The following is a 21,044-nucleotide window of genomic DNA, read 5'->3' on the forward strand; positions in this document are numbered from 1 at the left end:
TTTTTGTCATTTTAATCCAACATTCAGAGTAAAGTGTCATTTCCATCACACCACAAAGAAAGTGTTTTTCAGACAAACTTACTAATACAACTCATGTTTTGAAACATTTAATGAAATTTCACACATAGATGTACCCAAATGTATAATTGCTTTTATTTTAACAATCACATTGTGGACTGGGGGTATACTTCAGCCTGTTACACCAGGTCACAGACACATACACACACAGTCTTTCATAACCTGAGTGCATGACCTTGAAAACAAGCATGATTGGTTTGATGTTTTTATTTTTTTATTTTAATTTTTTTATATGATGCACAGATTGGATGGCACTTTTCATTTTGTTGTACTTGTCACAGCGACATTAAAGATCTTCTCTTCATTGTTATCAGTGTTTAACTTTGAACACTTTTGTAGTGAAGACTAGTTTTAGAACTTGAAGTTTCAGGACTTTTATTATGTAATGAACAGTCAAATTAATTAAACATTATGTTACAATTGCATTATAATGTTTTGTTTTTGATGTGTTTTTATTTTAATATGTAAACACTACTGAGAAGTGTGGTAATAATCTTTGTGGAAAATTCATGCCAGTTGACCAAGTGATAGAAGCCCGCAGATGGACATGGCTGGGCACATCTGTATGCTGTATGACATTTACATCCATAACAACAGCTGCCTTAAAGGAGGGATATTTTGCTTTTTTAAATGGAAAAAATTTAAATGCATTTTAAAACATTTCCCTGTGGTCTACATATACTGTAAATGCTATATTTGGGTCTGATTTCTTCATTAATTCAACTCCACAAGTCCATCTTCAACCCTATTTCTGAGTAATGACACAAGAAAGGTTGTTTTGAGCGCTGGGAGGTTTGCACAGCCGCCTGCACCAACAGCAGCAGCGCAAACCCCCGTTTCCCACAATGCATGTCACGACAAAAAATTCTGAATATGCCCAAGTTACTTCCCGGCTCTGAATGTAAACACATGGTTTTGTTTATGGTGGATGGCACTTCGAAATTGTTCACCGTAATGCAAGAGATTCAGGTAAGTAATCACAGAAGGACTTACAGATTCGTGATACTGAGGATATGACTGAGGTTTTACAGATTTGATGAAAAATTTTTCACGAAAGTCTCCCACACCTTTAAGAATCCAACAGGGAATTTTGTCTTACATTTAAATCTATTATTTAAGTTTATTTCACAAAAAGAAATGAGTATTTGACAAAAGAATTATATTTTTAAGATAGCCACAATATTTCCTGTAAATACCAGTGAGAACATTTGAGAATGGAGCAATTTTGCCCATCAGTTTCAAGAACTTTTATTATTACTCATTCTAACTCAATAGTCTTCATCTCTAACAACTACTTAAGAAAGTAAGTTTTGTAACACAGAACATCATGACGCGTGCCATTCGTGCACAGAGTGGATTATAACCCTAACCCTAACCAAGAGTTGCAGATTGACATGAAAGCCAGTGCTTTGCCTTTGGCTCACTACTTTCAATTGTCTGGCCAGTTGGACTAGAGGAAACAACAGAACACGATGAAACAATGAGTTTATTTACATCAGAAATGTTTTAGCTGAAAAAGAAATGATCACCACTGCGACATGAAATTAAACTTATAGTTGGTTTTTTATTTCCTTGTCCTGTTTATGATTAAGGGAACACGTCTGTACATTCTCTGGGGGGGGGGGGGGGGGTCATCGAATAAGTCATTCTGAAAACTTACCCTATCCCATACCTCCATACCTGAAGTACTCATAGACTAGAGTGAATACATTTACTTAATTTTTTTTACAAATCTAACATACTGTGGTGTGTTTGCCGCCTTGCATTGTGGGTATTGGGCATGTTGGTTATGTGATATTTTTTATGTGAAGGGTTGTGGTGTTAGTGTGAATTTGGGGTTAATGTGTGTATGGCAATATTTATTGACCTTTCTGTGAAAGCTGTCGGCCCAACAATGCCTTACCTGTTCATCTGTGATTGTCAATGACTTGAACACTGTTAAACTATACCGTTCAGCACATCTGACGGACGTTATCAGGCTTCTGGAGAACTGGATGATAGGCTCATCATTTGAATCAGGTGTGTTGGAAGAAGCATACAATTAAAACATGCAGGATAGTAGATCTCGAGGATCAGGGTTGGTGACCCCTGGCTTAGAGGAACCCATGGCTGCTGATGGTTGGGACAATGTCAGAGGAGTCTGGGTATTTATAAAACTTTGAAACTTGCACCACCCGATCTTTCCAAACAGTAATTGTGAACAAGCCATGACCCCATCAGGCTAATAAAGGTATTACACTCCTTTGGCAAGCTGTGATACTTGCCAAAGGGGGTGCTGCTAGGTATTAACTATGCAGGGTGCCCAAACTTTTGCTGTGGCCATTTTTTCCTTTTGTATTATTTTTGACCGGCACTGCCCAGACTTTTGCATGCCACTGTACATTACCCAATCAACAGATACCCAAGATGACCCCCCCCCATTTAAATCTGATGCATTTTCACACTATTCCTCTAATTTATTTTTGCAGTGGATATTACTGCTCAAATCTAGGTCACTTGTCAGTTCACCCCACAATAAACCTCAACCTTTTATTGACACTCCATTTCTTTTTAAATTAGAAGGCGTTTGGCATATCCGCATGAGTTGCAGCCATCGGTTTCTTTTTCTTAATGGAAACAATGGAGGGAGAGTTCTGGGCACGCCTTGGAACAATTTACAACACAGCACACAATACAGTGGTATGGTGAGCCAGTGTTAAAGAGTAGTGAAAGTTTGGATCCAGAAACAGGAAAATCACATGAGTTATGTCACACTTACCATCCCCATACAGTGTTCTGCACTTTGGTGCCTTCATCACCAGCACTGATTGGCCTTGTAGTTAGGGATATCCAGTACAGAAGATATTGTACAATGTCCTTTGTCACTGTAAAGCCCGTTGACCTAATTTGGGCTAATTAATAAAAAAAAAAAAAATTCCCCTCTGTATTGATAACATGTACCATGTTGTCTGAACACATACAGTGGACCCTTATTTTGTCAAAAACATCCAAAACAGAACTGTTGAGGTTGGATGTTGTCAAAAGGAACATCCAATACCAAAGAGCCACCTGCAGTATTTGCAAATAATTTTTAAATTAAGATCTACTCTGGGAGAAAAATTGATTCAAATGCTTGTGATATCCAGACAAAATGGACAAAGGTTTAAATTTGTTGAGTTTATTCAAACATTTATGCAGTTTTGAGGACAACCTGAAGACATCAAACATCAAAAAACAGAAATGCAGTTTGAGATTCTCCGTGAGGGAAGAGTCCCCAAATGATCCATCATCTAAATTACTCTAAATCCAAAATGTTCGTCTAGCTACACAGAAATATGTAGTCTCACTTAAAGTCTTCTGTTGTCCCTATCCAAACATTTTGGAAACATGCTGCTACAATCCAATTTAAAAAAGGAACACATTAACTCAGTTTAAAAATTTTGTATGTTTTCTTGAGATTTACCAATCAGTGCATTCCGTTTACACAGAATCCAAACATTTAGAATCTGTACCATATGCACTTTTAATCCTGAAATAACTAAGCTTGTTGACAACCTGGCAGGCTCTCCAAACACCTGTGACCTCCTAAATAGTTTCTAGTGCATGCAGTTAATTAATGTTATGGCAGCACCTTTTCCACTGGAATGGAGTCGACGAGACCAACGCGTCTCCGGATAGAGGTCCAGTTATCCAGGACCACAGCCAGTCTCTAGAGCAAACAAGTCAGGCAGACATTGAACCCATTTACATGATCAGAAGAATCCGATAACTTGGAGTAATGGGATAATCGTTAAAAATCAGATCTGATGTGTTTAACATCCACTTAAGAAATTCAATAATTAAAAAAACCCTGGTTTAGACACTCCAGTCCATTATCAGATTTCTTTTGGACTACAGACATAGCTACAGTAGAGTGAAGTTTTCTACAGTTTAATTTAGTGTTTTTGTAACATGGGCCACTCTAACAGCAGAACTACATAAATCAGATTAACAAGTATCCTTGCATTAAGACATCGGAGTATTGGGAGAAATCCAGGTGTGTTAATCTGGTTTCTCAAAATCAGATTACTGCTGTTTACATGATCACTTGAACAATCTAATAAATACAAAAAAAAAAAAAAAAAAAAAAGATCAGAGTTTTAGTGTGCATATAAACATGTTCATTCAATGATCACAAACTTCTCAGTAACAGTAAACTTGTGGTATTTTTTGCACATCTTACAGGTTTGATCGTCTAGCAGAGCTCCAATGGTCTGTTAATCCAGATCACCCTGCGTGAAGACACAAAACCAAGCATTAGCAGAGAACTCAGGCAAATGTTAAAAAAAAAAAAAAAAAAACAAACAAACAAGAAAAAAAAAAAGTCTGACTCATCACAGTAGAATTTTACTGCTGTTTCAGAACTTCAGTCAGGTTTTGGTAAATTTATTTTTTTACTTAAACCTGTGCCAAAGTCCTGATGTTTTCTCTCCCAATACTATGATTCCACAACAGAGAGGATGAGGTCTCTGACATGGCAGTACAGGATTGGGTTGCATGAGTTTCTACTAGTGTACACTTATCGTCACTAATACACACCAAATGTTGGTCTGCTGGAGGGCTTCAGTGGTCCTCGAGCTGCGGAACAAACACAGTGGTCAGAAAAGACAAGCACTGCCATTCTCCTCTGGGTCTGTTCCTATGTGCTCAGGGTTCAAAGTTCATCATGGTTTTTAATGTCAGCATGATGTGTTATATTGTCAATCATCACAGCACATAACAGGACACTTAGTTCATCTTTTCACACTTGCACCTCAGTAACTAACAACTGTAAACACTGCTGAACACCAGCAAAATTATGTGCGGCTATGGCCGATTTTGCATACGCTGTCAGTGAATTTTTAGTGCAACAAACCAAAAAATTATAGATCGCTGTTGCTGGAAATCTGCCAGTTTAAATTTAAAATATGTACTTCCAGAGGACATTATGAGTGACAGTCACATCTCAGCCAATGGAAAATGTGGAAATAGTGATAAAATCTGGCCTGTGTGTTACTTTCCTCCAGCAGAATTGACCTATCACTCCAATAAGTAACTGCAATAAGGCTGTTTTGTAATTATTGGAGGCCAACGGTTGTCTGCACAGTTATCTTAAAGCGGCGCGTCACTTTCATCACTAATTTTTCTTCAAATTTGTAAAACCCAAGTGATAGCCTAATTATCACTAATCCATTAGTTTTTCTGTGCTTACTCACCTAAGTCACTTCCCTCACAGTGAACAACTTTGAACATGACTCCATCACAAGCTGTCCGTTTGTTTACATACCAAACCGATACGTCACTAAGGCCTTTTGGGAAATTTTGTCGCAAAGTGTATTGTGGGAATGGGAATTCCACACAGCCACAGCAGTAACAAACATTGATACAAGCAATGAAACCATGTCTGCTACCGGGTCAGAAGAAATGGAAGGAATCACTGCAAGTCAGTTGTCATTAGGGATGCACCGATCCGATACCAGTATCGGGCATTGGCTCCAATACTCAGTGTGTGTACTTGTACTCATACTCGTAAAAGATACCTGATACAAATGCCTCGCAAACATACAGGGTATGGCCGGGCCCTCACCGCTCTTTACAGTATGTGTATGATAAGCCTACACAATGACATTCTAAAGAAGGCCATGAAACTGATGTCCAAGTATTGTTTCACGATCACACCCCCCATATTATAAGATGACAAGTGACTTACAGTGATTCCTTCCATTTCTTCTGACCCAGTAGCAGACATGGTTTCATTGCTTGTTCTCTCCATGTTTATTGCTGCTGTGGCTGTGTGGAATTCCCATCCCCACAATGCATTTCATGACAAAATTTCCGAAAACGCCCAAGTGACATATCAGTTTGGTATGTAAACAAATGGACTGCTTATGATTTTGTAGTCTTTGAAGCTGTTCACCGCAAGGGAAGTGATTTATGTACATAAGCACAGAAAGACTAATGGATTAGTGATAATTACGCCATCACTCAAGTTTTACAAATTTGAAGAAAAATTAGTGACGAAAGTCATACGCCGCTGCCTGAGAGGAATTTAAAAAAAAAGCATTTTTAATTGTAATCATCAGATCATCATAAGAGTCCCTTCTGACTTAAGTAGGAGGAGTTTTGGCAGTTGTGCATCTTGTACCCCGACTTTGGGGGAAGAAAAAAAGACATGGCACTGACAAGTGTGATGATGACCGTTTAAACAAAAAAACTGCTCATCACTCACCTGCCATCAGCCTGCAGCTCTACCCTGCCTGGGAGGAATTAAAAAACACATTTTTAAATATAATTGTTTGAGAAAGCCCAGCCATTTCCCCAACTCTTTCACAATCAGGGAAAATGCTTGCAACCATACCACCTACGGAACCTTAGGGAAACCCCTTCATTGTTAAATTGTAACACTAGTAACAAAATGAGTAGACACAGATCATGTAGATGTTGATTCAAAGGTTCTTATAGCAAGACAAAGAAAACTGAAGAAAGTGACTTTTTCAGCAAAGGTATCAATAACCGAACATAAAAACAAGCCTCTCCATCCACTGTCATTGATCAAACTCCAAGGGCTTTATTGGCAAATCAATATTGAACATGACAGTGTTTCCACATTCAGTACAAAGCCTCTGAACATAGAAATGGGTCATATCTGATGACAATGAAAAGATGGCAAACTGCATTTTACATCAATTATTTACATGGGATTTCTGGAACAATAGTTATTTAACATTTTAAAATCAGGAGATTCTTTTGGTCAGCGATGGCTCTTTGGGGCTAAGGGTTCATAATAAGGGAGTTCTGTAATGTTGAGATGTTGAAATATGGAGTCAAATGAGATGTCAATACTTCACTGTCTGAGTTAAAAGAAGGTCTGGCACTATGTGTTGGGCCCTCAACTAGGCCTGTCCTGCTGTAGGTCCAGGACAGGCCACTCTCAGTGGGCCATGCTCTGCAGCGTCTCAGCAGCAGCAGAATCTAAAACAGAGCCTGCTGTGCTGAGGACTAAGTACAGAGACTTCCTCTACCAGCACTGTAACACTGAGCCAGACGCACAATGTCTGGACAGCTGACTGAGAGCTGGAGTGGGTCTGCTCAAAGGAACTTGAAAAGACCATTTTACTAAAGTCACTTCATTAGGCCTGTGCTCTTCAAGGATATTTAGAGTTTTAAATAATTACCTTCAGGCGACGCAGCAGACATTCACTTCACCCCATGGTTCCAACTCCAATACCCAGCATCTCTGAGAATACAATATCAATTTACTATCAGGAGAAGTCAGTGATGAGCAAATCAGAGCCAAGAAAAATTCTAATAATTCACTGCACAGTCTTTTAGCTGCCTGTTCTGCTGCCTCTTGGCCAGGTAATCATTGTAAATGAGACCTGGTTCTCAACTGACCTACCTGGTGAAATAAATAAATCACTAGAGGTGGGAGTAAGTCACAACACATGAAATGTTGTAAATCTTGAGTCATCAACCAAGTCTCAAGCAAGTCTTACATTTAATGTGGTGAAAATCAAAACAGTCAAGTCTCTGCTTGAATTCAGTTTTATTTGTATCACAACAAGGTTGCCTCACAGGGCTTTACATTCAGGCAAGACAAGTCACTGTTCAGGTCAACCAGGTGACAAGTCAGGTCAGTCTTTTCAGTCTAATCAGAATGGAAGTCAACACATCAATTACAAGCCTGTAGAATAAATAATAATGACAAGTGGCATTTTAAAGCAGCATATGACTTTCATCACCAATTTTTCATCAGATCTGTAAAACCTGAGTCATAAGTATCATGAATCTGTAAGCCTTTCCGTAATTACTCACCTGAATGTCTTCCCTCACAGTGAACAATTTCAAAATGTACTCCACCAAAAACAGTCCATTTGTTTACAAACAGAGCAAGTAGGTTAGTCGGCATTTTCGGAAATTTGTTGCGATGTGCATTGTGGAAAGTGGAGCTGCATGCAGCTGCAGTAGCAAGAGGCAATGAAGCCGTTTCTATGTTTGTGCCCCTGTGACCATAATGCGGCTACACTTGGAAACTGTACATCGTGAGGAAAGACATTGAGGTGAGTAATCACGAAAAAGGCTTACGGATTCGTGATACTTAGGCTATGACTCAGGTTTTACAGATGTGATGAGAAAGTCTCGTAATAGTTTGATTCACTGGAATCCCAAGTAGGGCTGCACAATTTTGGCAAAAAAAAAAAATCCCGATTTTTTCCTCTAAAAACTCGATTTTCAATTTTGATTTCGATTTTTGGGTAAAACTACAAAAGACAACAGAAGTCAGCATGTCGTTTTCGTGAGCAGCCCACAATGCAAGGCACTGCTCTGACCTCAAATCTGTGATGGTATCACGTGATGAACCCACAGAAGTTTATTTTTTCTTAATTAAATCTTTATTGAATTAAGTAGAGTATACAAACAATGTATACAACAAGAAAATAACATAAGTTTGCCAGGGGGAATACACTATAATACAATGTCCAAATCAGAGCAAATACTGATTGTTTTTACACCTTTTTTATATCTGCCTTTTTGTTTTCAGATTTATTTAACACCTTTAAAAAAAGTTCAACATCTTTCAAAAAATAAATAACATTTGGTTTTGTGTTCCACAACTTACATTTGTGAATGAAAAATTTAGCAAGTAAGAGGACTAAATTATTTATTTATTTATTTATTTATTCATTCTGGGTATCTGGGCCCACAGAAGTGATACCAGTGTAAGTCAGTGACAGGCATCAGTCGTGCGTGCGTGGACCACGTTAATATGAGTGATCCACATGCGGTTCTATTTAAACTGGGCGATCTGTGCGTGGAATAGACCGACCCAGGACACACTGGAGGGATTCTATCTGTGGAGCTGGTGGATGTGTGTGGGCACAGGGCTGTGTGGGCTCCTCTGCTGAGGCTGATGACCCCGAGACCCGGACCCGGATCGGAAGAAGACAGTACGGTACGGATCCGGGACAACGGAAGATGAGTGATCCGCATGCAGTTATATTTCAGTTGCGGGATCCGTGCGTGAAGCCACACCTTACATTGCTATAAGTCAGGCATGTCCAAAGTCCGGCCCGGGGGCCAATCACGGCCCGCGGTCAGATTTTATACGGCCCACAGCTTGGGTTTTATATTATATTATTTATGGCCCACTTGGACTGTTCAACCGAGTACATGAATCATAAAAGGTTCAAAATGCAGTTTCTCCTTTCACCTCATGGTGGCAGCACCACTCTAACTCTATCTGGCTCTGTGACCTCGCCGTGAACCTTTTTCGTTAATTTCTAACCACGGTGCCTGTAAATAAAAAAATGAAAGTTGACAGTGAGGGCCGCCGCTTCCAGAAGAGATGGGAATTACAGGGTTTTTTTACTGAAAATTGAGGCAATTATGTTTGCCTAATTTGTCAAGAGACTGTTGCCTTGTTTAAGGAATTCAATGTAAAGAGACATGAGCAGACAAAACATGCTAACACATACGACAAGCTAGCAGGGAGTGAGCGCTCCGAAAAAGTGAAGCAAATTCAAGCTGCTTTAAACTCACAACAGTGACTCTTCATGTGAACCTCAGAGTTCAATGAATTCACCACCAGGGCAGGCTACCAAGTTGCCAGGTTAGTTGCCTCTAACTGCTGGTGTTATGTACCTGTAGATGTGACACAAAATATTACTTTCTGAATGATTTTGTGAAAGACAAGTAAGAGTCATATGTTTTCATCTTAAACGTTAACAGACTTTACATTACTGAGTAATATATGAGTAATGATTACTCATATAAGTCATGTTTAAAATGAATGTGGGGTTAAGATTTTTATCAACTTGGATGTTTAAGATACTCTATACAGTTTGTTCTATGTTATCTGCCTCCAGATATGAAAGGAAGGCAGAATTGTTTTTTTTTTTTTTTTTTTTTTAATTAGTTCACACCTGAGTGACTTAGATTTGGTTACATTGCCATTTAAAAAAATGATATTGTGACAATGAAAATAAAATTGTTGTAGAACAGCGCATTTAGATGTAATTTTTACTGTTTAAAAAATGTCTGAAGGGACCACTGGCCCCTGGCAATGTCCACATTATCAGATCTGGCCCTCGTTAAAAAAAGTTTGGACACCCCTGCTATAAGTACTGTGGGCTCATTAACACATTTAAAGTCCGGTCATTACACGGACTTCTGTGACAGACCGCTGTCACTGATAGGAGGAGGAGCCTACGGGAGCCCGCAAGCGCGCGGCCCGCAGGCACGAGAGAGATGAAATCGATTTTACGATTTCCCTTTTTTAAAAATTGTCCTAATTAAAAAATCCGATTTCGATTTAAAATCGATTAATCGTGCAGCCCTAATCCCAAGTAACAAGACATTTCGAGGATCTTCGGCTAATTTATCTTAACCATGGTTTAGCTATAGCCAGTGACTGCAAAGCTAACCGGCAATGCTAACCCCGTGTCAAATAACATGCTTCACTTTGTCCACTTTTCTACAGTTTGTAAACTTGACAAAACTACAATCGCACAACATGCGCGCACACAATTACAACCCTGGCTGTCAATAAATAAGTCATTTAGCATAAACCATCAGTTCCTGCACAGAAAGTGTCTGGAACTCCCTTTTTGAATAACATGACTTAAGTCCACAAATCTCCCCTTTCTCGTGAGAGTACTTTTTTCTTGTAATAATATATTGGGTGCACATTTTTATTTTAAAGGCAAAAAACTTACCACGTTTCACGAAAGGTCGAGAAATGGTCGGTCCCACATGGTCACAGCGGACAAAGAGAGAGAGAGAGAGAGAGAGCGGAAGTCACGGAAACTTTTATTAGGTGGACGTGCCGCTGTGCATTGTGGGAAATTGAGTTGAAATGATGGTTCACAGAGTGAGAGGATGCTCTCTGCAGTGTTGAGCCGAATTCTGCTTCCTGCCGAAAACTGCATCGCGCAGCAGCTGCCGAAAACAGCTCCCCCTTCCTAAGTTAGCCATGAAAAGGACAAAGTGTACCGAATTCACCCTGTCACACCAGAATAGCTCCAAATATGAGCTGCTAAAGTAATTTCACTCCTTTTGCTTCGCAGTCTTATTCTGATTGTGGATGTAGTTTTCAGCAGTATCTGGTGCCGAATTCTGCTCCCTGCCGAAAACTGCATCCCCAGCCGCAAGTAATGTAGTTTTTGGCAGTATCTGTTTATATTGTTATATATTTTGTGTGTTGTGTATCTAAGATTTAACTTTAAAAAGTTTTATATACTTACAGTTTATACATTCTTTAATATTATACAGAAAAAACATAACTGCAATATCTTACAATATTATTAATTACTTAATTGCTACACAGGTATGATGGTGTTAAGAGGTTGAATATTCCAGGGTGATATCCCATCATTCCACAAAATGTTGAGGGAATCCACACCAAACTTTAGACAAAACATCTTCTAAAGCATCAGGTTCCTTATAAACTTTACATATTTACATACATCAGTTATAAGTCTTCCACATATTAATTTAGCTTTTTTGATATAAACACTTCAATATTCCTCATTTTCAAGAAAAAAAGAAACAAATTCACTAAATACTGTAGATTTCTGGCCTTTCCTTGGCTGCACCACATCCTCCTGTTGGACCACCTGCTGTGTTTGATCTGTAAATAAATTTAGTTATTTATCTATATAAGAATATATGTATTTATTTATTTCATACTAAAGCCAAATCAAACAGTGTCTTACCTGTGTCCCTGCTGACATTATGGAGCTGAATCTGTCCTGTGTCCACAGTCGGAATCTGAACTCACACTGTCTAACAGATGCAGACTAGCTGTCCTTTGTCTTGTCCCACGTCTGTGTGTCTGTCTTCTCCTTGAATGTCCACTATAAATATTTCTTTTCTCTTCCTCCTGTCTGTCATTGTCTCCGTGTCGCTCCGTGCCCTTCCTCTTCCTCATCTCCGTGTCGGACCTGAGCCGCTCCGTGTTTCCCGTGTTCCGTGTCCGTCTCCCTCACCTTCTATTTCTCCGTTCCTGTCTCTAAATGGTTCTTCTGTAGCTCCATCATATATTGAATTGTCAGACTCTGTCTCCATAATCATCTTTAAGGGTTTTGAAACTGCGTGTGGTTCCTGCAGAGTCTGCATTTCCTCATTCAGTGACTGCCGCTGGATGCGTTGCCATGGGATACGGAGACTCCAGTGCAAAAACATTAAACCCGGTCCTTCATTTTTCCGAAAAAGCTGCTTAATTGTTTGTTTTTGGACTAAAGAAAGTAATTCACACGATCCGCAACAGCTTCAACTACAGTATAACAGTGAAAACACGGCGTGACGGAAAATCTCATCATTGGCGGGGAAAGAGTTAAGTCATGGAAAAAATGCCATATTTATTTATTTTCTCTCCCTCCCTCCATGAGTCTATTACAGTGTGGCAACTCTACTGTACAATTTTGAAAACTGCACATTTCTTTCAGCTACAAACAATGCTTCATTTACGCGTTGGTAAATGAAATCAAGGCATTATTTTATAGGTTTTAATGATAGGCAAAAAAACCGATAACGATATTCACCGATATTACATTTTTATGCCAATATCGGGCCGATAATATCGGTGGGCCGATATTATCGGACATCCCTAGTAAACACACATCTTTTTTGGCCTTTCTTCATATCACTACCACTACACAAAGTAAACCAACGGTCACTATTGGCTGTATATTATGTATTATCAAATAAACTGTGGCTGATTCAGCTTATTTGTACCAAAGCATTTATTAAGTCACTAGTGAACAGTCTCGTTAACAGTGTACAGTCATACATCCTTTTTTTCCTTTGTTTTTCCGACTCCTCCTCTCTGATTGGCTGCACAGCATGTCTGTCTTTCTATTGTCCAATACCTTGACATGTATAACCATTAAAAGTGGTGAACAATAGGGATGCAATGGTACAGGTTATCCACGGTTCAGTACGTATTGCGGTTCTTGAGTCACGGTTCATGGTACGGTTCAGACGCAAAAGCCAGCTGGAGCCGGAAGTAGAGATCGGCTGTGCACTGGCCAGAGTCCTGGCTGTGCACTGCCCCCAGCCCCATTTGAGCCCCGGGGATTGGCACACAGCCGGTCTCTGCATCTGGCTCCAGCCGGTCTCTGTGCGAATGGTTTCACTTTTAATGGTTACACGTAATACAGCCGACAGTTGACAATAGGTCTGCTACCATACTCGGTACTGGCCTAGGTTATTGAGGTCAGCAATCCATTCCCTCTGTCTCTGGACACTGAGTTCCTTACGTTTTTCTCCCTGGTTGGTTAAAACAGAGGGGATCCTGTGGAAAGACTTCATTTCACCATGCTTCGCTCTGTTTGAGCAGCCTTTCGCTGCACAAAAGTTAACCATAACTACAATATAACTCCAATTCTCTCCCTATAACAAGCCTGGCACTCCTCTTTCTCACTTGTGGTTTGTCTTCCAATATGGCGACATTTAAACATAAATCACGTGACCCCTGACGTCATGCGGTAGCGGTCTATACGTTTGAAGTAGAAGTTATGCATAATCCAAATGTTAATTTCTTATTTTTCTCAAAAATATCCTATAATTGCTACATAATATGTTTAGGGGTCTGGGAACTACACCTGCTTTTTGTGCATATAGTCACTTTGACTAAATGAAAATGCTGTAGAGTACAAAACAAGCAATATCACTCGGGGTGTGGGAAATCATGGCAAGAATCCTTCACCATTTGACAACTACTTAACAATCAATTAGGCTAATGAACAATTAATTGGAAGCATTATCAGAATAATTTACATGCCTAATAATTTGTAGCCACACTGGAACATTAAAGGCCTTTAATGTGGGTGATCCTGCTGTAAGCCCTGTTGCCAGTCTTGTAGGTACTCTGTGTTACAGTATATATTCCTAAACTGGATGATGTTTGTCCCAGTTACCATAAATAAGGAATTAGTTTGAGGATCCAATGAGAGAATATAATAGAAAAAACATTCACAGCTTTTTTCAGTGGTCTGTCTCCACCTATGCAGTCAGTGCCCCACCAGCTTACTATAAACAGAGTTTCATTTCAGCTCTTGTATGGTATTGTTTATTTGACAATGAAAATATTACAGATTTTCCCAATACAAAGCCAGGAAAGAATTACAGAATTGCAGTTCAATGAAGGTTCACACAAGAAGTCTAATGAAGCTGGATTGTCATTATGTTGTGATGCAAGCTGTTTTTGGTTCATTCAAACTCATTTAATAGCATGTAAAAGAGAGAATTTAATCCTATTGCTAGGGCAGCATGGGTATTGTAGTCAGAATGTCATCACAGCTGGGATGGTTGAAGTGTAGTTTGCAGAGTGCACATTCCTGAGACAAGGCAAAAAGATCCTTTTTAGATATTGCAAAAAAAAAGCTGAAGTAAGGGCACTGTCACACCTACCTTGTTTGGTGGTAGGCAAATACACAACATGCAACATACAAGTCAGATTCACCGGTCTATAAGTCAACCAAATAATGGGTTTTCATCCAAATGTACAGCAGCTTTTAACCAATTTTTGTTAAAATACGTTATGCAAATATATAGAGCTGATTCTTCATCAACATAATCATAGTCTGAAACTTTACCTTTTGGATATAGAGTTTCATACAGTAGCATACCTGAGCTGTTAATTGTGGTGATCACAGATGTAGGTGTTTTAACAAAACTTCAAAGTTTGTTTGAGCCTCTAACATTTGTTACCATGATATTTCAAGGTTTATTTTCAAATTGTTGGTATTTTCATTTTTTATATGGTTAAAATCAGCTGGATGAACATGCACCAAGTACAGGGAAACATGATATAGATGGTAGTATATGGATGTATCATGCAAAATTGTTTTATCCCACCCAAAATTGTAATGTAAAAGCTAAACTGAAAACATGGACAGACCTTGATCAAACTTTCGAGAGTGAAAACGGCCTTAAATGAAAATGCTCTGTATGTGTCCATGAGGCGGAATAAAATTTTTTTGTATCTTACTTAAAAGGACACCTTATAAGAAGATACACAAGGTGGGTGATTTGTGTCTTAAAAGACTCCATGTCATAAGAAAAATAAAGATGGTGACTAACCTGTTAACGTTGACAGTGATAATGCTCTTAACAGGGGTGCTCTTAGGACCAGGAGCTGGATGGAAGATTGGTTCTTGATTGGTGAGTTTGGAACGCCGAATGGTGTATGGATCTGCAGAATGTGATGGGTAAGTGTCAAATGTCCCCGCTTTCATTCCTCCAATCTGTCACAGGAGGCATTTGGCATAAAATACGCAGAAAAGCTTTAATAAAACAAACATCAGAGCATCCATCCTGATGCAGTACAGACGTACTCACATGTTTACTGGGGGATGAAGGCTTGAAAGGAACTGGAGAGACTTTCTGTATTGATGGGAGGGACTTCTGTGCAGATGCTGGTGGAGGTGGTTTTTCGTTGTGATAAGGATTGCTCTGGAAAAAGTCTTTGGGGTGGAGGTTGACCTTAAAGGGACCACCCCTTAACTTGGAACGATGAACTTCAATCTCTTTCTGTAACACACATAACAAACTTATTATTGGTTTAACATAATTACAATAAGATAAGAGTAATAATAAGATATTAAACAAATACAGTTTTTAGGCCCTTTCCCACCAAAAGGCCCAGGAACTTTATTACCAGGAATTTATTTACCAGGAACTTTTTGGGGTAAAAAAGTTCCTGGTAACTGCGTTTCCACCGCACCTGAAAGTTCAGGGTAATTTATTCAAATCAGGTTGATGATGTATGAGGGAGCAGTAATAGAAACTGTAGCCCTGTTCATGTCCATTCACAAACTAACCTCTAGTTCAATAAAATGACACAGTACTGAAGTGGACAGTTTGGGTTTAACATTTTACTGGTTGTTGAATCACTTAATCCATCTGGAATACATTTTAAATGAAGTTAACCATCATTACATATCCTTAATTTGTATTTAAAAATGGTGGAACGTGTTTTCAACTTCTCATTCCTTAAACTAAATCACATCTAACTTTAAGTGTGATGGATGGTTCTGTTTCATTTCTATTGTTTTATGTATATAGTCCAGGTTCAACCCTAAAGTCAGACAGATTTACTCAAATGCCTGCATTTAATTCGACTGCATATTACTGATAAAAGTACTTATACTCATATTTTGATGCCTTGTAAATGAACGGACAGTATTAGGTTTTATATGTATATATATATATATATATATATATATATATATATATATATATATATATGGTCCTTTAGTTTCTTTTAATCCTGCATATATTTCTTCTTCTTTCCTCGTATTTCTTTAGGCTCGTGTCTTATATTTGGCTCCGACAGCTTTTACTCGCTCATTTCGTGTTGGCAATTCAAAGTTCGTCTGAATTTCCTCATCATCCGTCCACTTGTTGTAGCTTCTCTTTTGGTCCATTTTCCGAATTATCAAAATACAAAGCTTGTGGAAATTACATGAGTTAAATATTGGCGGTGAACAGAATGCGGAAATGCTGCCAGTCTAGTCCACCACTCAGCCTTCTCCAGAGCACAGCCCCGCCCCTTAAAGTTCCTGGTAATCTGGAAAGTACTACCTCTCGACCAGGAACTTCTTCAGGGTAAATTCGGGGCCTGGGGAGGGCCAGTTACCAGGGTAATTTTCGGTGGAAACGCACCAGGAACTTTGAAAGTTCAGGGTAATACAGAAAGTTCCTGCAAAAGTTCCTGCGGTGGGAAAGGGCCTTTTGATTTTATTTGTCATGGCTGTCCTTTCTTTTGATGAATATAATAATGATATTTTACTAATCTTATCTTACCAAGAAGAAAAAGACCAAACTTAACACTATGAAAACAACTTTTAGTCTAAGAGGACAATAAAATGAACTAAACCCCCCCCCCAAAAAACATCCTTAGATCTATCATCTAATATATTTTCTAGATAGGTAATAATGACACTGATGATGCTTTGGTAGGTGTTGTAGTTGGCGTCCTCTGATCTGTACCAGTCTGTTGACACTGCTCCTTTTCTTTCAGTTGTTATTACCTTTAGTATTTCCTTGGCTCTGTCATATGGGTCTGAGGAATACATCTCCATTTTGGACAGGGTTAAGTTAGGATAGCTGCAGTAGACAATAAAAATTAAATTCCTGTGCATGAAATATCACTGATGTCGTCATTTGACAAATAATAGCAGTTATAAATTTTTGTTACTTATACATAGACTAACCATACAACTGACTGCTGACTCTTAAGTGCATATTAAATCTGTATTTGTAGACATTTCAGGGCCTGAAGTATTTTGATAATTACCAAATATTCTAATATGCTAGTTTCCTGAAAATGAAACTTTACACTGTATACTTTTTAACTGTTACAAAACAACAGAATGCAGATGTGTGTGGATTGGTTGTTAACCACTTCTGCTTGCAGTGAACCTGAAGCCACTGCCTTTCTTAGGCGGCGAAGTGATGATGTTGCGTCCATGGGACTGACGGGGTTTTCGAGGCACTAACTGGGAACTCATGGCTGGAATAGGTCCTGAAAGAGTTCCGTAGTAACTGCCTGAGCCACAACTGGAGGTACAGAGAAAGATGGAAGTGTCATGTTTCAGAGCTATGTCGTCAGACAGAAGAGTATTTGTGTCCTGCAAACTGATATTACTACACCATAGACTGTATATAAAGATGTACTTGTAACTCCCCCCCCCCCCCCCCCTTATTATAGGTCAAAAATCCTGTGTCTGTATTTTTCTATTGGACTATTTTTCTAATTGCAACTGATGCATTTTTCTCAAAATTAAGTTCAGGCTCTTTAGGTAGATTTAATGAGATATATTTTTGTTTAGGCATCTTAATATTTAATAGTCATCTTGTCTGTTTGTTTTTGACACATTATTTGATGTGTTATGACCAATGTCACAAATCTGACACAAAGTTTCAATCCAGTCAGACTTGTATCCTTCTGATATGACATCCCTGCATCAGACAAACACCAAAGGATTTTGGCTTCTTTTATCAAAGTGAGAAGACACTGCTTTGTTGCATCCACCTTCATATTCAGTCTATGGTTTTACATACATCTTCACTCACAGTTTCTTGTTCCCATTACTGGGTAGGAAAGCCTTGCCCAGGTTTTTCTTAGCTTGCTGAAGGCGATTCTGCCGGACCAGCTTCAACGGCTCATTCAGGGCCTCATGCTCAAATATTCTATTGAAGGACTTTTGGAAATAGCCGCTTTGCAGGGCACACCGCTGTTTGGCAACACCTGCCTGCATCTGCCGATTACGGTAAGCTGCCTCATTGAATGGACCTGGATTTTAGGGCAAGACATTAAATGTTTACAATGTTAATAACACTGAACAGTCTTGGGAGAATTACATATGGTCTAGTTCTTCTCAATTCTTCTAGTTCTTCTCGTTTTTGCTGCATTAACAACATGGCGCTAGATTGTGCATGGCAGATGGATTGTAATTTAAGTTTGCTTATGAAAAAAGGTAACACCTGCCCACATACAGTATGTACTCCAATCTATGAAGGATTTATTGAAATATTTCTACTTTACATGTTTGTTTTTCTTCACTTTAGTTTGTCAGTGACAGAGACATAATCAACAGAAACAAAAGACTCTGTAAATGAGCCAGAGTTGGCCAGCAGGACTAATTTTCATCTTATTTCTGGCCAGATGTTAAAGGTGTGGGAGACTTTCCTGACCAGCTTTTCATCATATCTGTAAAACCCCAGTCATAGCCTAAGAATCACTAATCTCTAAGTCTTTTTGTGATTACTCACCTGAATTTCATGCATCATCGTGAACAATTTTGAAGTGTATTCCACCATAAACAAACCATGTGTTTATAAACAGAGCCGGTAGGCAACTCAGGCATCTTTGGAATTTTGTCGTGATGTGCATTGTGGGAAGCGAAGGATCATGCAGCCGCCTGGCAGCAGCAACACAACCATATGATATCATATGGCTGCAACAAACACGACGCAGAAACGGCTGAAACGCGGAAATGGCTGGAGGGATAAGCATAGAGGGAAGGGAGCTCCTGCTGCTTCCGCGTTGTGTCTGTAGCTGCTGCCAAGCAGCTGCATGAGCCTCTGTTTCCCACAATGACAAAATTCCGAAGATGCCCGAGTTACTTAACGGCTCTGTTTTTAAACACTAGGACTGTTTATGGAGGAGTACGCTTGGAAATTGTTCACCGTGATGCAAGAGATTCAGGTGAGTAATCGCAGAAAGACTTACAGATTCGTGATTCTTAGGCTATGACTGGGGTTTTACAGATATGATGAAAAGTTGGTGATGAAAGTCTCCCGCAGCTTTGAAATGCAGATTAAAACAATCACAGAAATTAAATAAATAAATGAAAATTTAACTATTTAAGCATGACCTAACAAGCCTCAAGTATAGTCTGGGTTAACGGTTCATTAATACGACTTCATACCCATAGCATGAGTAGTGAGCTACTGTACCATCTAATCTGGCATCAAATCCACAATGGACTCTTTACTCATTTGAGTAAATGAATGAAGATGCTGAACTCATAGTATTTCTTCTACACTGGTAAGTTGTTGATGTAATGAGAACTTATTAAAGTATAAAGTTACTCACAGTGATATTATGTTTGATTAATTTTCCATTAGTTAATGCATGGTTCAGACCAAATGTGTGTTGATGTTATTGTGAGTCATGACAATTACATGACAGCAGTGTTATTTTCAGTGACTGAGTAGCTGTGTTGCCATAAAACAGATGCAGGGAGCACTCCACCAAATTGAAGTGCAGCATTGTTATTATGTAGTACACTACTGCCCCCTGCTGTTGATAGTTGGAATTGAATTTTGAAAATCAAAATTACAAATAACTCCTTGCTGATAATGTTTCACCTCACATAGGTCTTCATTTCCTTTCTCATGTGAAACAGTGTTGTTTTAATAGACTTATGATAACGTGTTAATACATAGGATACATAGGACCTTCATTTTCATGAACACATACAGTATTACATATACCTACTTTTGTAGTTATAGCAGCAAAATTTGCAAATGTATGTAATTAAGTTGTACATTCTCTGCAGTTTTCCAAACTTTAAAACAAAACTTGAACGTTACACTATAATGATGTCTTTGGTGTTGACTGAAGTTACTTTTGACTTACTATGACACTGTTTCATAAAACAACTAATTACCAACTTGAAAAAAAAAAAAAAAAATCAAAAAGTGGAACAGTATGGTTCTATAAATTGTTTCTATATGCCTAATGCAAACTTTCCCTTCTGGTTTTCCAAAACATTGAGGAAAAATTCATCCATGGTACAAAATTAAATTCATAAAATAAATATTTCTGTGTAAATTCAGGATTTTACCATGAATACAGTTATTGCTGGAATCTAATCAGAGATCCATAAATCACATGCTTACGGTTGGTGGGAGGGGTGTACTTGTCTTCTATAGAAATGTAACTCATCTCTTTAAAGACACCCAGACGCTCCATGTCACTCTTCCCTTCACCTAGTGGCATGGTTGCACACTGGAAGCACAAGCACACACATAACATATAATGAACAATATAGAGATGAACAAATAAAGATGCACACCTACCTTTGGACAGAGCTGCAGTAAGCTGACTATCTATCTGTCTATGTGGGTTAGAGTTAAAGTCTATTGTCTGTCAGTGTATCTTGGTCAGTTGCCTTGGAGAAGAGGAAGTAAACAAAATGTGTGTTATGCTACACAGGAAGTGAAGTACATTTACTCTGCTTTCAAAATAAAAATCAGAACAGAATAATAATAGTATAAGCATTACTTGAATGTGTGATAGATAAATAAATGTGTCTATACATGGACAGCTGTAGGGCGTGTACAGATGTATAGGGCATTAACAGAAAAGACGGTTTGTCTACGTGTCGACGTCTGGCACAAGTCGCTGTTACTTTGGAGGAGTTTTCATGTGTTATTCTCTCTCTCCCTCCCAT

General features: G+C 38.7%; 1 protein-coding gene, 1 long non-coding RNA gene and 2 other non-coding genes across 8 annotated transcripts; all 4 read right to left on the reverse strand.

Moving 5' to 3' along the window:
- Positions 1 to 3,219: 3,219 nt before the first annotated feature.
- Positions 3,220 to 10,865, reverse strand: LOC115427542 (uncharacterized). Of its 2 annotated transcripts, none has more exons than XR_003936503.1 (6): positions 10,791 to 10,865; positions 7,251 to 7,312; positions 6,305 to 6,332; positions 4,636 to 4,674; positions 4,280 to 4,328; positions 3,220 to 4,153 (listed from the first exon to the last, which is right to left on the reverse strand). It is a non-coding gene; the product is annotated as an uncharacterized LOC115427542 (long non-coding RNA). The 2 variants fall into 2 exon arrangements; XR_003936502.1 differs by having other exon boundaries at positions 3,220 to 3,766; positions 10,791 to 10,864.
- LOC115427755 (small nucleolar RNA SNORD63) lies at positions 4,739 to 4,812 on the reverse strand. Its single transcript, XR_003936548.1, has one exon. It is a non-coding gene; the product is annotated as a small nucleolar RNA SNORD63 (small nucleolar RNA).
- Positions 6,953 to 7,154, reverse strand: LOC115427754 (small nucleolar RNA SNORA74). The gene has a single exon (XR_003936547.1). It is a non-coding gene; the product is annotated as a small nucleolar RNA SNORA74 (small nucleolar RNA).
- A 3,258-nt stretch (positions 10,866 to 14,123) lies between the features above and the next one.
- Positions 14,124 to 20,778, reverse strand: cfap96 (cilia and flagella associated protein 96). 4 transcript variants are annotated; one of them, XM_030146122.1, is made up of 7 exons: positions 20,491 to 20,763; positions 18,157 to 18,376; positions 17,503 to 17,640; positions 17,112 to 17,187; positions 15,418 to 15,609; positions 15,160 to 15,323; positions 14,124 to 14,414 (listed from the first exon to the last, which is right to left on the reverse strand). In XM_030146122.1, exons 1-7 carry the CDS (start codon positions 20,624 to 20,626, stop codon positions 14,360 to 14,362), a joined length of 981 nt encoding a protein of 326 aa, XP_030001982.1. In that variant the 5' UTR covers positions 20,627 to 20,763; the 3' UTR covers positions 14,124 to 14,359. The 4 variants fall into 4 exon arrangements, with proteins under 4 accessions (XP_030001982.1, XP_030001983.1, XP_030001981.1 ...); XM_030146123.1 differs by lacking the exon at positions 14,124 to 14,414 and having other exon boundaries at positions 14,507 to 15,323; positions 20,491 to 20,599; positions 20,671 to 20,778; XM_030146121.1 differs by lacking the exon at positions 14,124 to 14,414 and having other exon boundaries at positions 14,507 to 15,323.
- Positions 20,779 to 21,044: the final 266 nt, after the last annotated feature.

The sequence above is a fragment of the Sphaeramia orbicularis genome, chromosome 10, assembly GCF_902148855.1.
Source record: "Sphaeramia orbicularis chromosome 10, fSphaOr1.1, whole genome shotgun sequence".
Classification (NCBI taxonomy): domain Eukaryota; kingdom Metazoa; phylum Chordata; class Actinopteri; order Kurtiformes; family Apogonidae; genus Sphaeramia; species Sphaeramia orbicularis.

Coding starts and splice junctions, on each gene's coding strand:
- cfap96 (XM_030146121.1), bottom strand. CDS start 20,626: ATGTTATGTGTGTGCTTGTGCTTCCAGTGTGCAACCATGCCACTAGGT. Junction 18,377..20,490: donor GTACACCCCTCCCACCAACC/GTAAGCATGTGA, acceptor CCTAAAATCCAG/GTCCATTCAATGAGGCAGCT. Junction 17,188..17,502: donor AAGAAAGGCAGTGGCTTCAG/GTTCACTGCAAG, acceptor TGTCTACTGCAG/CTATCCTAACTTAACCCTGT.